General features: G+C 35.6%; 2 protein-coding genes across 5 annotated transcripts; one reads left to right on the top strand and one right to left on the bottom strand.

Annotated features, from left to right (window-relative positions):
- Positions 1-1,580: 1,580 nt before the first annotated feature.
- On the top strand, positions 1,581-5,815 carry LOC116014020 (EPIDERMAL PATTERNING FACTOR-like protein 1). 2 transcript variants are annotated; one of them, XM_031254001.1, is made up of 3 exons: positions 1,581-2,117; positions 2,382-2,557; positions 5,676-5,815. In XM_031254001.1, the coding sequence occupies exons 1-3, from the start codon at positions 1,989-1,991 to the stop codon at positions 5,749-5,751; spliced, it is 381 nt and encodes a 126-aa protein (XP_031109861.1). In that variant the 5' UTR covers positions 1,581-1,988; the 3' UTR covers positions 5,752-5,815. The 2 variants fall into 2 exon arrangements, with proteins under 2 accessions (XP_031109861.1, XP_031109863.1); XM_031254003.1 differs by lacking the exon at positions 5,676-5,815 and adding an exon at positions 5,623-5,659 and having other exon boundaries at positions 1,590-2,117.
- Positions 5,816-6,765: 950 nt separating this feature from the next.
- LOC116012552 (7-deoxyloganetin glucosyltransferase-like) lies at positions 6,766-9,719 on the bottom strand. Of its 3 annotated transcripts, none has more exons than XM_031252116.1 (2): positions 9,205-9,719; positions 6,766-7,927 (listed from the first exon to the last, which is right to left on the bottom strand). In XM_031252116.1, the coding sequence occupies exon 2, from the start codon at positions 7,722-7,724 to the stop codon at positions 6,993-6,995; it is 732 nt and encodes a 243-aa protein (XP_031107976.1). In that variant the 5' UTR covers positions 7,725-7,927; positions 9,205-9,719; the 3' UTR covers positions 6,766-6,992. The 3 variants fall into 2 exon arrangements, with proteins under 3 accessions (XP_031107976.1, XP_031107977.1, XP_031107975.1); XM_031252115.1 differs by having other exon boundaries at positions 9,189-9,719.
- Positions 9,720-15,095: the final 5,376 nt, after the last annotated feature.

The following is a 15,095-nucleotide window of genomic DNA, read 5'->3' on the forward strand; positions in this document are numbered from 1 at the left end:
CAAAAAGCCTACCTGCCTCATTTATTACACATGCATGCCCCTCACTTTCTTTCTCTCTCTTTTGACTGCCATTTCACACATACAGCTTACTGGACATATATTCGATCTCACTACTCACTAACAACTTATAAAGTATTGTAAATGTTAACTGAATTGTCTTTACTTGTTTAAAAATTGTGTATATATCATTCAACACAATAACTTGTAATAAGTGTGATTAAATGCAATGTGACATGTGTTGCGCTGTTCTTCCCTGCAACTGAACCCTACCACAACTGTGTTGATCTTCTTGCCACTGAACCCTACCGTTGGCTGAGTCCTTTCTCTTAGAAGATCAAGGTCCAAAAAAGTGTACCCTTAGCTTTAGAAAGATAGAGATCTCACCATCAATCGATCAATAATTTCTTTGTGTCTTATGGGTTTATTTGCCTAAGTTACACTCAAAGAGATGGGGGCTCGTTAGGATCGTTTGTCGGTAGATATAGTATAGTGCAACACATGACAATATACATGTTTAGTACGATCACCACTAGTCGTGATGTCAATTGTTAAGGATATTCAATTCCTAGCCCCAATATCTAGTTCATTTGGTTCTTGAGTGATAGATTTTTAGCAAGAACACATGATCGAACCCTGATAACTATAGTGTTAGAGTTTAATCAAATGTGGTGGCCGAGCTTCTTGTGAGCACCGTCTGGTCCCCCACCTAATGAGCTATCTGATCTACATCTCCAGTATTGTGTTGGGTTGGGTGTGGGAGCCCTATGGGTAAGCACTCGTTATACCGTGAACCACGGTCCAGAATGCATTGTGGATCGTGGTCACTGATACTACAGGTTATCTCAAAAGACGATAGTGTCTTACATTTGTTTTTATATTATCGAATGAAATGGTAGTTATATCGAAATGTAACTGTAGTTGTGTTGAAATGTAACTGCAGTGTATATGAACGGATACTGAATAACAGTTTCACATTTGTGTTTTATATTATCGAATGAAACTGTAGTTATATCGAAATGTAACTGTATTTGTGTTGAAATGTAACTACAGTGTATATGAACTGATGCTGAATAACAGTTTCACATTTGTGTTTTTATATTATCGAATGAAACTGTAGTTATATCGAAATGTAATTGCAATTGTGTTGAAAAGTAACTGCAGTTGTGTTGAAAAGTAACTGCAGTTGTGTTGAAATGTAACTGCAGTGTATATGAACTGAAAGTGAATGGCGCGGAACGGAGGTGGTTTCATCTGTCTGTTTTAATTAATCAAAACGACGCCGTTTTGATGCGCGGTCCATAATCCATTGTGGACCGCGGTACACCGATATAATTTGCGATGGGTAAGGATATTCCTAAATTAAGCAATTCAACGGAGATCCAATTAATGGTTGGATATATTCTTGGAATAGCTAGGCGGTGGATCTAAGTTTGTTAAGAATTAGATAATTAGTGGTTGATTAATTAATTGATTGATTCCAAATTAAAGGTGGTCAGTTTCAGTCATCAGCTAGCTACAAACATTATTTAGCTTAGGCAAGGCAGTAGCCACAGTGACACAAAGAAAACAATGGCCGGTGGCCCAAAAACCCTCACTCTGATCTCTTCTGGATGCCAATAATCCCATTTTCTGTTCCCCTCTCCCCGACTTGTTCTTTTCACTCTTCTTTTTTTCCGTGCAATCTTTAAAAAAAAAAACACATAATAATATTATTGAAAGATTATAATTCCCTCATATATCCACCCACCCACCCCCTCTTCCTCCTCCATGCCACTGCCCATATTTCTCTCTAGCATTTCTTCAAAAAAAAAAAAAAATTCTCTCTAGCTTTCTCATTATATTGTCTAACTCTCTCAATCAGCCCTTCCCAATTCCCATTCCATATTTCTTCTGTTTTCCTTCTTTCTTGACTGCTATATACCTACCTGGCCTGCTATATATCTGTAGCTCCTACTTCACATGGAGAATTATCTGTAAAATGCAAAACCATGGCGGCTATATCTTCATCACTTTCTCCTTTACTCTTCTTTTTCATAGCCCTATTTATTCCTCTTTTTCTTCATCTTCTTCCCCCTTCCTACTGCCTAGACACCCACTATCCCCTACACTCAACTCAGGTAACATTTCTCCCCCACACATATATCCAACCTTAATTAATTGTGGATCCATTGAGTTGTTTCTATGTAAGCTTAGCTTTATTATTGTTGTTGTTTGTAAAGGAGTAATGTATATTAGTTCACATGTTTAGTTTTATTTGTGTTGTTAGACTTTAACTGATTTGTTAGAATTAGTCTCCATATTATTAGCTTGTTGTATGCAGGCTATTTAAGCTCTCTTCTTTCTCCATAATAAATCATTCACTTACTGTGTTACTGTGTTAGGATTTGGTGGTTGAAGAGAAAACAAGATTGGGTTCAACGCCGCCGAGTTGTCACAGCAAGTGTAACCAGTGCCACCCCTGCATGGCGGTGCAGGTCCCCACCCTGCCCAGCCACTCCGGCGGCGGTGGAGCCCGAGCCAAGCCCCTTGACTACTTTGACCTGCCCGGCTCCAACAGGTACTCCAATTACAAGCCTCTTGGCTGGAAATGCAGATGTGGTGACCACTTCTACAATCCCTAGATTTTTTTAATTATATCTGCACCTATAGCTCAGTTGGTTCTTGAACGGGTAATATGATCCTCCTATCTAATTGGTCACTGGGTCACTGTGATTTACTATCTTCACAAATCCTGTCTTGTCTGGTTGGCGAGCGATTTCGCCTTGTGGGCGAGATATTTTTAATTATTAATTAATTAATTAAGGCATATTTTGTGGTCTATGCAATTTTGTTTGTATATTTTTATTTTTATAGAGAGAAGGACAATTTTTTATTAATGAGGTTGTTAGGTAAGTATTTATTGTAGTCTATATGTACAGAACTTTTTTTTGGTTGTCAGTAGTGATATAAATGTTGGCTCTTCATCATGAAAGAGAATATTTTATTATTTTTATTTAATTTAATTACTCCTCTCTTTTTTTTTTTTTTTTTTTTTTTGGTCCTGATTTTCTACTGGTACTGTATTTGTTCGATCTTCGAGTAAAAAAAATGGAAAGAAATTTACTGGGCAGCCATAGATTTGGATTATGAGTTTCTGTTTTAGTTCATTTGATTCTCTTTGATGTCCTTCACCATCGTACTAGGATTTCCATGACATCCTTATCGCCATGTCTTATCTGATTGACAAATCTTGATCAATCCGTACGATTCCATAGTGAAATTACATGAAAAGCCTGCGCCCTGCGGTTCTTTAGGGGTATAGGGAGCTGAATAGCATAAAAGTTGAAGGTTATAATTGAGATTTGAGAGTAAAGTGTGTATCTTTGTATTATTGCTTCCATGAAAACACAAGAAAGGTAATTAGATGTGTGGGAGAGGACAGGCATAATGAAGGAAAAGTAGGTGTATAATGGGTGTTCAATAAATAGGGGGGTTTGTACATTTTGATATGTGTTCTTGTAGGCACAACAGTGGCTATGTCCCTATAAGGCTATAAGTTTTGGATTCATGTTTTGTCCTCCCCCTTCACCTACTGGCCTGCGTCCAAGAGCCCATTTTGAGGTGGTTGGTGTTGCAAAAATGGTTCAAAAATAGGTGGTAAGATATAATTCATAGATAAAATAATAGGCTAGACTATGCACTAGGAGTGGTATGTTGTGGAATAATACAAAGGTGATAAACAAGGAATATATGCTTGTGTTATTAATAATGATTAAGGTTTTAAGTACAAGTCCTACTTATAATAAGTTTGGAAAGTTCGGGTAGGATTGAAGAGTGTAAAGTTGCCAAGTTTCAAAGGTTAGATTGTCAAAACCGGCTTGCTTGAGGCATATTTAAAGAAAAAAAAAGGGCGGTGGATTGGTTCTCGCATTCGTATGGTCAAAAGGATGGGCAAGTTCAGTTTGAGTGTTCATCGATAGGGTAGATCTATATGCTTCGGGGTGGTGAGACGAGGTGTAGCGCAGTCTGGTCAGGAATCAAATTTGCTTATTTGGGGGTGGACAGTTCTTATGTATGATTTTATTTTGAATGAGCTGCACACAAAGTGTTAAAAAAAAAAAAAAAAAACTGAACACAAAGAAATGCTCTATTTGGTCTGATGAGTCCACCTCTTATCCTGGAACTTCAAAATTTAAAATATGGTTTATAACTTGTCAAAATTTTTAAATTTGATTACTTTGAAAATGATAGGATCTTTATTAGCTTAAAATTTCATAACAGAATTTATCTGTTTCTTTGTTAAACATTCTTTAACAAATTTGTGTTAATGTGTCACAATTTAACAGATAAAATACTACAAAATAATATACCAATGTCATGAAAATTAAATTAACACAAAGAACACATTAATTTTACTTAATTTGAGCACCCCAATATTGAGAAAAAAAAATTCAGGATTTAAAGCTTATAAAAATTCTACTATCAATAGACATTATATTACAACTAGAGTGTATTCTGATATCTCAAAATATCATATATAGAAAAATACTACTTTCTACCTTTTTACTTCATCACTCCAAATTTTGATGTTGACATTTTCTTTGGAATCCATAGGATGAAGATATCTCTTGCCACACTAGGGAGTAGCCCGTGGTTTTCTATTTGTACCCATTGTTAATTTGTAATACCAAGGACCAGACAATGTGGATTGTGGTCCAAAAATTATGTGTTTACAGTTAACATATTATGTGCATTCGGTTAATAAATTATGTGTCGATAAATAAATTGAAAATACATGCGTACATATTATGTGTATGCAGTTAAAATATTATGTGTATTAGTGTATGTAGTGACATATTATGTGAAATTTTGTGAGGATTGCGTGATGGTTTATAACACTAATTGTGACAAAAATATTTTTAACACAGTTCAAAAAATTCCTAATCAGTGAGGCATTTTTTATATTGCGAACAAGCATATATGGACCCACTATGAGCACAATTTCAAAATGTAGAGTTTAAGAACACTTTTACACTGACTAAAATTCTCTCTTCTTAATACTTCTCATAGTTCTGAACTCTCAATATAAGAGATAGGAAATTGAATTGCACGCTATATCTCTTGGGGAAAGATCATTTAATAATATTCTTTGATGTCTTGATCCGATATTGAGAACGTGAATCCTATCTTGTCTGGGATTTTCCCTTCTTTGACTAATCCTCATATTTCTTAGTAAGACTGAAATAGTATTTTTGTCAATAGTTTTAGATAACACTATTTTGAGCCAACAATCTCCCCTTAGTTAAATTTTTGACAAAAACATACTTATTCTTTAGTCTCCCACTCTCCCCCTTAAATTTATCCATTGCTTTGTCTTTTGGGCTTGGACTTGTTTCTTTGAAGAAAGACTTGTCTTTGGATTGGGCTAGTCCAATATTCCCTTTTTGGAAGTTTGGATACTTGATAATGATTTTTTTTTAGTACTACTGACTCTGTTACAATGTAGTATCTGTTCATAGTTACTGTTCTCAACCTATTGAAGCACAAAGAGTCAAAGTTGCCTCCACTGAGGCTTGAACCCATTCCCATCATCTATGTGGGAGTGTAAACTGGGACAACTTGATAATGATCTTAATCTTTTAGGGAAGAGAATTTTGAAAGCTAATTCAATTTCCTTTCCTCCATAATGGCAAAAGGGGGGCAATCTTCCTCCAACGGAGAGAATTAATCGTAGCAGCTAAGGAGATACAGAGGGGTTCGACAGTGGAGTGACGGAATTTTTTGATCGATTACTTTTGTGAGTATAAAATAACAACGAGTTTTCAAGCTTATCTTTAGATAAGATCTCTGAAATTTCGCAACTCTGTATTCTATTTATCTGAAATTTCGCAACTCTGTATTCTATTTATCTGAAATTTCGCAATCTCCACCACTTGTCACAGACAAAATAACGAGTTCACATTTCTTTGTAAATTTGTAAAATATTTTTATTTTTTATTTTTAAAAAAGAGTTAAAACTTAAAGCTTTTATGCTAACTAAACAAATTCACTAGCTTGTAGTTCAATATAATTTAAAGAAAAAACATTTCTATATAATTCACACGTCAATCATTAATTTGAATGTTCAAAAAAAAAAGGAATAAGGTTCAAATAGGCCACCGAACTACACACGAAACTGCAATTAGGCCATCAAACTCAAAAACAATGCAATTGGGTCCCTGAACTACACAAATTCATGCAAATTAACCCAAAGTGACTTGTTGACTTGATCTTCCGGTTACCAACTTTTAAAATAATATTTTAAAATAATTTTAAATTAATTAATTAATTAAAATTAAAATTAAAAAAAAAAACATGAACAAGTCAATTGGGTCCTTTTTAAAATTTTTAATTTTAATTAATTAATTAATTTAAAATTATTTTAAAATATTATTTTTAAAGTTGGTAACCGGAACATCAAGTCAAAGAAGTCACTTTGGGTTAATTTGTATGAATTTGTGTAGTTCAGGGACCCAATTGCATTGTTTTTGAGTTCAATGGCCTAATTGCAGTTTCGTGTGTAGTTCAGTGGCTTATTTGACCCTTATTCCAAAAAAAAAAAAAACACTTTCGAATTTCTTTTAACACGTCCAGTGATGATCCCTATCTGCAGACACACTAAATGTAATTAAATTTGATATATACGTACACCTGATCAATTATGATTGATGATTTATATTTCGTTCGTACATATTTTTTTGTCTGACATACATACTCTTTTGAACGTAAATTTTGACATAAATTGAATTATACAAATGTTGCCTTATCAAATTATTTGAACTTACACAAATAGTACAAACAAGTCCATTATTTCTTACTTACAAAGTACTAAACTTTGGACTAATTAATTAACTCCAATTGAGTTAACTTAAAACAAGATAATCTTAAATTTCAACTCTTTACATAAATTATCTATTGACTCTTTTAGTTTGAAAGAGTTTAAACAACCTAGAAAAATAATAAATTCCCAGGTCTTAGGTTTCAAACTGTGGGCAACCATTCAACAATACTTCCCCAATCAACTTATCCAAATTGGAAAATGATGAGCCTCCAACACCAATGGCCTTATCACCTCTCTCCTTCCAAAACATTGCCTTCTGCTTCACCTCTCTACCCTTTTCTCCTTCCATTAGCTCTCTCACCACACTTTCAACGTTCTCTCTATTAACATCAAGCTCTATCTCTAGACCAAACCCCCATTGAGAGCAACAACACAATCGGTTTAGTCTTTGTTCGGCAAAACATGACCAACAAATCATTGCCACTCCTGCGCTCAGACTTTCTACAATCGAGTTCCATCCACAATGCGTTAAGAACCCTCCGACAGAAGGGTGGTTCAACACTTGTTCTTGATCGCACCAACTGGCCACATAGCCTTTGCCGCCGCCCTTGATCGCATCCATAAACTCGGGAGGGAGAACTGCAGACCAATCGCCGCCAGAAATGAGTTCGGGGCGGATGATCCACAAGAAGTTTTGCTGGCTTTTGCATAGGCCAATTGCCAACTCTACCAGCTTATCAGGGCTGGTAACTGCCAAGCTACCAAAGTTTACATAAACTACGGATTTTGGAGTTTTAGAATTGAGCCATTTAAAACAATCTTGATCTTCTTTCCACATATGACATTCAATTTTGTTGATTTCACTTTCTGGGAACCCCTTGAGAAGTAGTGGAATGGGTCCGATAGTGTAGGCTCGATTGAACATAGAACGCAATGCAGTGCACACCTCGGGTTCTAGCTCATCAAATGTGTGAAATATGAAAGCGGAAGCTTTGTAGTTTCCTGAAAGTTGAGAAATTGTGTAGTCGACGATGGGGTCATTTGGATTGCGTGACCAAGCCGTGGTTGGGATATCGCCTAAACGAATACTGTTCACTCCTGGGATCCAATTAATAATGTAGTCATCATCTGTTCAATTAAATTGAAAAAGATATATATGTTAGTATATATTATTGATGGAATTAATTGATTCGAGTATGTGTGGATCAATTTAGTGAATTAATGCAAGAGCCCAACATTACAAAGTGTATTGTGTAAGAATTGAACATGAGATGTCTGTCTAGGCTAAGGCATGAATCTTTTATACAAGGTAAACCCAACCAGCTAAAAATGTGGAGGGCAATAAGAATGGGTCAAAGCTAACTGAACGGGTGCATAACTTGGTCCAAATATACCATTAGGATCCCAATACAGGCTATGGGATTAGAAACGGTCGGTTGCCCCAAGACCCCGAAAACTGGCCTCAAAATATGCATATCGGTCCAAATTGCCTCGGTTTGGACCACCTTGGTCCGGGTCACCTTCTTCGGACTCAAGTCAACTTTTTGTTTGGAGCACCTTCGCCCTGGTCATCTTCTTGGACCCCGGGTCTCATTTTTGGGTCATTTTCAATATATCCATCCATCAATTATATTGAAGGATAAATGATGATCAATATACATTTTTATAACTCATAATGCATATTATCTTACCTTAAAAGCTAAATTATTCTAACTCAATGTACATTATTGTAACACATAATGTGTATTATCTTTCTGTAGAATTTCATTATTCTAACTTACGAAAAGGGTCAAATAAGCCCTTAAACAATACCTAAAAAAGTAATTAGACCCCTAAATATTTAAAAAGTACAATAAACACTTTAGCATGTTAAATTGGGACAAAGAAGCCCAAAAACCGGTAAATGACTTGCAATAGTAGGTCATTTACTGTTCAGGGCAAAATTCGGCGACGGCAGAACTGTCACCGGTCGGCGGTCGCCATACTCCGGCAAAAGGCGACCAAATGGTCGCCTTCCTCTGCGGGATTTGGTCGCCTTCCACCTTCCATGTTGAAAGGTGACCCTTCCACCGGAGTATGGAAATCGGTGACGGCAGAGTTGTCACTTGTCGTCGGATTTAGCCTTGAACAGTTAATTGCCTGCTATTGCAGGTCATTTACTGATTTTTGGATTTCTTTGCCCTAATTTAACATGTTAAAGCGTCTAATTTCACTTTTTAAATGTCTAGAGAGCTTTTTGTGTAATGTATAGAAATTTATTTGATCATTTTTCCTTCTAATTTATAAAATTCAACAAACTATCACCACAATCCACACAATAATTTGCACCTGATGATCTGATATGAAAATTGTTGTGATAAACTAAGAGAGAGAGAGAGATTTTTCATACCGCTGTTTATTGATACCTTGTCACGGAGGTGAGGAGAATATAGGTGCAGCATACTCCCGACGCCACTAAGGGGCCAAAACGATACCCCTGGAATACCAAGCTCCTGCCCAGCCCCAATAGTGAACGACATACTAGCATCGGAAACTATACAAGAGACCGGAGGGACATCCGACGAGGCTACATTTAGCTTTTGAATCAGCTCCCTGAACGGAGCATAGCAATTCTTCGGAATCGAAGCGATATCAGTGAAATCTGTTGCGCTAATGCGGCTTTCCCTAGGCGGAATGCCGTCGGGGATGATTTCGAAGCGGAAGGTGGGTGATTGATTGAGAGGGCGGAAATCTCGGGCTTCCATGATGTGGGAATAGTTGGATTGAGTGAGAACATAGGTAATGTGAAAGCCTCTGTGATGAAGAAGCTTGGCTAACTTGAGCATGGCGCATATGTGTCCCTGAACTGCACCGGGAATGCAGACGGCATGTGGTCTTTGGGCTTCCATTTCTTCCAGTGTAGTGAGATATTCTTAGATTATGATCTGATGTTTACCAATCATACTTGAAGCAGTGTCATACACAAGTTTCTTAATTCATAATAATTTACGCCAACATAAAAGATACTCCGTATGATTCGATATTATTGCTGGATTGGGCCCACTGAACACTTTGTGGCAATTTATGTCTCATGCCTCGATATTATTGCTGGATTGGGCCCACTGAACACTTTGTGGCAATTTATGTCTCATGCCTGATTTTTTTACTAAACGAGTTTGGCCTATTCCACCCGACAAATTATTACATGGACCATGGTCCACACAGCTGTGTGGACCAAAAATAAAAAGTACATTATTTTGTATTGAAGGTACATTATTTGATATCAGTACAAAAATAATGTACCCTAAAATAATGTACCTTCAGTACAAAAATAATATACCTTTTATTTTTGGTCCACACAGCTGTGTGGACCATGGTCCATGCAATAATGATCGATTCCACCCCTACCCAAGAGAAATAAGGAAAGAAATATTAATATAAAATGCTTGAAACATCAGTGCAAAAAGAAACATTATTTATCGGCTCCAAATTTAACAAATATCATTCACATTTGTTGTTTCATGCAATATCATATGTTTTTCATACCGGATAACCAAATAGGTCGAGGTGAGGATGATTGCCTAAGAAGATGACAAATTAATCATTGGGTTATAAACTATGCTCAATAAATTTTCCAACAAATGAGAATCTACGACACACATCTAACAACAAATGAAACATGGATGAGAAAAAACTAAGCTCAATAAATTTCCCAACAAATGAGAATCTACAACACACATCTCACAATGAAACATGTAGGAAAAAACTATCACGGCCAAATATCAACAAATGCTTGCAAGATTGTACAACTAAGATACCAGTCATATACACAACAAGGCAAATTCACAGTTTCCTACACTATAATCTCATTGCATGACGCTGCCATTTATGCTACCACCAGTAATCCAATTGAACATACATGACACACTACCAAGACAAAAGAAGAGGATATGTACTCAAGATGAAGACAACAGTAAATTGACAATGCATATGCCCCAATGGTTCCCTATCTACAGACACAGGTTAAATGTAATTAAATATGATATAACACGTGATCAATTATTAGTGATTATTTATATTAGAAATTTTTGTTCATATGTACAATTTTTTTTTTCTTACATAAATACTCTATTGGACGTAAATTTTGGTTTAAATTTATAAGCATCAAAATTATAAATTAAGATATACCATTCAATAGCGATTACGTATTTTTTAATACACACCAATGACACCATGGGCTGCTATCTAGTACTGGGAGAAATTTTTGACCTTTTATTTTGTCGGTGACAAGAAAAACCTATAACTAATACTATTTGTGAGTGTGTGTTGGGTAAATCTTACATTGTGACTTTAGCTGAAATAAAAAGGACTTAAAAACCTACAGCTACTATCTGTTAGTGTGTGGATAAATCCTACATTATGACCTTAGCTGAAAAAAAGGACTTAAAATAGTCTAAGTTTTTCATAATTAACAAACTCAAATCGAGAAAGTCTAAGTAAAAGCATAATAAGGAGGCCGGGGAGCTAGGATTTTTTCAAAAAAAAAAAAGGAGGGGAGCTAGGATATGATGATACAAGTTGGAGGGTAGTAACGAGGGTTTGGAATATCACCTAAGCAAACATTTCTTTTAGTGACAATTATAATCAACCTCTCATATATTATCTTGCTTCCATATACTTTGAATTACCAATTTAAATAAACAAATTCAAAATTCAATTACATATGAATGAACATCTCATATATAATTTTGTATTGATATACTTTGAAGCTCTTATTTAAAATTAAACATTGGGCATTATCCTAATGAAAAAGTAGTAATCTAATAAGATCAGAGTGAATTTGATCACCAGCCTGTATGCAGTAACGCAGTATGCCCCAGTGGTTCCCTATCTGCAGTCTGCAGACACAAGTTTGATGTAATTAAATATGATATAACAAGAGTGATTAATTATTAGTGATTATTTATATTTCATATGTACAAATTTTGTTCATTTGTACATTTTTTTTTGTCTTACATACATACTCTATTGGACATAAATTTTGGTTTAAATTATGCGCATCAAAATTATAAATTAAGATACACCATTGAATAGCGATTACGTGTTTTATAGTGCAGACCCTGGACCACCATCTAGTACTGAGAGAAATTTGTCACCTTTTATTTTGTGGTTGACAAGAATAACCTACAGCTACCATCTGCGAATGTGTGTTGGATAAATCTTACATTATGACCTTAACTCAAAAAATAAAAGACTTTAAATAATTTAAATTGTTCATAACTAACTGATTCAAACTGAGAAAGCCAAGTAAAAGCATAATATGGAGGGGAGCTAGGATATGATGTTACAAGTTAGAGGGTAGTAACGAGGGTTTGGAATATCAGCTAATTAAGCTAAGGAGAATGGAGCAAGTGTGGCAGACATAGGAGGACAAAGTGGGGGACGGGTGGAGTAGCTAGGAGCACCCTCGCTCTCTGAGGCCGCAAAAGCAGTACCAATTAAGGGTGTTACCCAGTGTATAGTAATTCATAGAAATGGAAGGTTCTTATCTAGTGGATGAAAAGATACTAGCAATGAGAAACGTAACACGAGGGCGGCTAACTAGCTCTGATGGCCTGTTTGGTTGGATGTAGTTCGGAGGGAATTGCAATTGAATTGCAATTCAGTGAATTCCCAAATTACAGTGTTTGGTTGGAGGGAATTGCAATTCCGCAGAATTGCAATTCCCTCCAAATGGTGAATTGCAATTCATGGGGTACCCCCATGAATTGCAATTCGGTGAATTGCAATTCATGGGGTACCCCCATGAATTGCAATTCGGTGGAGAGGAGGGCATGGGGTACCCCCATGAATTGCAATTCGGTGGAGAGGAGGGGCAATTGTACCCCCATGAATTGCAATTCGGTGGAGAGGAGGGGCAATTTGTTGGTGTAAAGACAATTTTGCCCCTCCTCCCATACCCTTTGTCTTTTTTTTTTTTTAAAAAAAATTGAAATAATAATAATAATAATAATAATTCTTTCAAATAATAATAATAATAAGTATAATAATAATAATTCTTTCAAATAATAATAATAATAAGTATAATAATAATAATTCTTTCAAATAATAATAATAATAATAAGTATAATAATAATAATTCTTTCAAAATAATAATAATAATAATAATAATAATAATAATAATTATTATTATTACTATTACTACTATTACTACTACTACTACTATTACTATAACATCTACCACAACATAAGGGCATTTTAGTCATTTTGTCACTTCTTACCTTTCAATTCCCTGTACTCCTATTTCTGCATACCAAACACTGTAATTTCAATTCATACTTTATTCATTGAATTGCAATTCCACCGAATTACAATTCTTTTCCACCCTAATTCCCTCCTCCCAACCAAACGCCCTGTGATGGTGTGACAGGCGACAACGCAAGACTGGTACTGTGTATCAGTGTATGTCCAACATGACAGGTGGTGGCCCCCAACCCTTTATGGCATGTTTGGTTCGACATAGTTTGGAGGGAATTGCAATTCATGAATTTTCAAACTATAGTGTTTGGTTGGAGTGAATTGCAATTCGGTGGAGAGGAGGAGCAATTTGTTGGTGTAAAGATAATTTTGCTCCTCCTCCCATACCTTTTGTCTTTTTTCAAAGATAATTTTGCTCCTCCTCCCATACCTTTTGTCTTTTTTCATTTTTCTTTTTTTTTTCTTTTAATTTGAAAGAATTATTATTATTCTACTAGCATTTTAGTCATCTTGTCACTTCTTACCTTTCAATTCCCTGTACTCTTATTTCTGTATACCAAACAATGTAATTTCAATTCCTTCTTTAGTCATTGAATTGCCATTCTATCGAATTATAATTATTTTCCCCCATAATTCATTCCTCCCAACCAAACGCCCTGTTAATGTAGTAAACTTGCAATAAGAATCAATAGTCAATTTATATCGTGGACTAGTGCACCCCGTAAGGAGATGAATTCTGTGTATTATAGGCAATCGTTCTGTGTATTCTAGGTAATCATTATGTGTATTATAGGCAACCGTTCTGTGTATTTATGTTAGTAACACAGGTTGTTAGGCAACCGTTCTGTGTATTTATGTTAGTAACACAGGTTGTGATGCAACCGTTCTGTGTATTTATGTTAGTAACACAGGTTGTGATGTAACCGTTCTGTGTATTTATGTTAGTAACACAGGTTGTGATGTGTTTGTGCATTCGAATGATGTTAGTAACACAGGTTGTGATGTGTTTGTGCATTCGAATGTTTAGGAGGATGAGTTCTGTGTATTTTGTGTCAATATTCTGTGTATTATAGGCAACCGTTCTATGTATTCATATTAGTAACACAGGTTGTGATGTGTTTGTGCATTCGAATGTTAAGAGGATGAGGTATGTATATTTTTTGTTAATATTATATGCATCCTAACATTCGAATGCACAAACACATCACAACATGTGTTACTAACATGAATACACAAAACGGTTGCCTATAATACACATAATGATTACCAAGAATACATGGAACGATTGAACCTTATTATGGGTGTTTGATATTTTGTCATTGACATTTGTAACGTCATTTAAACTTTGGCCCACTTAGATAATTTTCTGGATCTGCCCCCGTTTGTTCTTCTAATACAATTTTCATTAAATTAACATTAATTTCTAAGACAATTTGGTGTTTTACAATCTTAGTTTCATATTATATATATCCATATTAACAAAAATCTCATAAACAGGATGGTTAACGGAATAAATCCTAAGGAGGTTGAGAGTTGAGCGATCTTTAAGAGAATAGATTAAGCATTGAGTAAGGTGGTGAGAATGATGGAATTGAAGTGCAAAGCGATTCGAAGATGGTGGTAGATTGGTGCGAGGGTCACTCATGCGTAGCATGGCCGGTGGGGATTATAATTCGTCAATGCAGGGAGCTTGCGACTCGACCTTAGCTTTGGAGGTTGCTTTCAAGCATGATTACAGAGAGCAAAATTGGGGTGCGGATAAATTGGTTAAGTTGGCTATTGTTGGTGGAGATTGGCTGAATGGACTTGCATGATCCTCTGAGAGAGATTTGGGACATCATTGGTGATGATCGACGTAAGAATTCCTTGCAATCGTAGCATCATCATGAGCAATTGAGAGTAGTTTTTCTGGGGTGTTCCCCCTCTCTTCTATTCAAACAAAAAATGCTCATAAACAATATAACAACCACTAATTTGATGGACTGTTATAATAAAAAAAATAGTGTGTAGTATGTCATTTATGAGCATATATGTTTGGGTGAAAATAAAATATTAAAAA

The sequence above is a fragment of the Ipomoea triloba genome, chromosome 3 (genome assembly GCF_003576645.1).
Source record: "Ipomoea triloba cultivar NCNSP0323 chromosome 3, ASM357664v1".
Classification (NCBI taxonomy): Eukaryota; Viridiplantae; Streptophyta; class Magnoliopsida; order Solanales; family Convolvulaceae; genus Ipomoea; species Ipomoea triloba.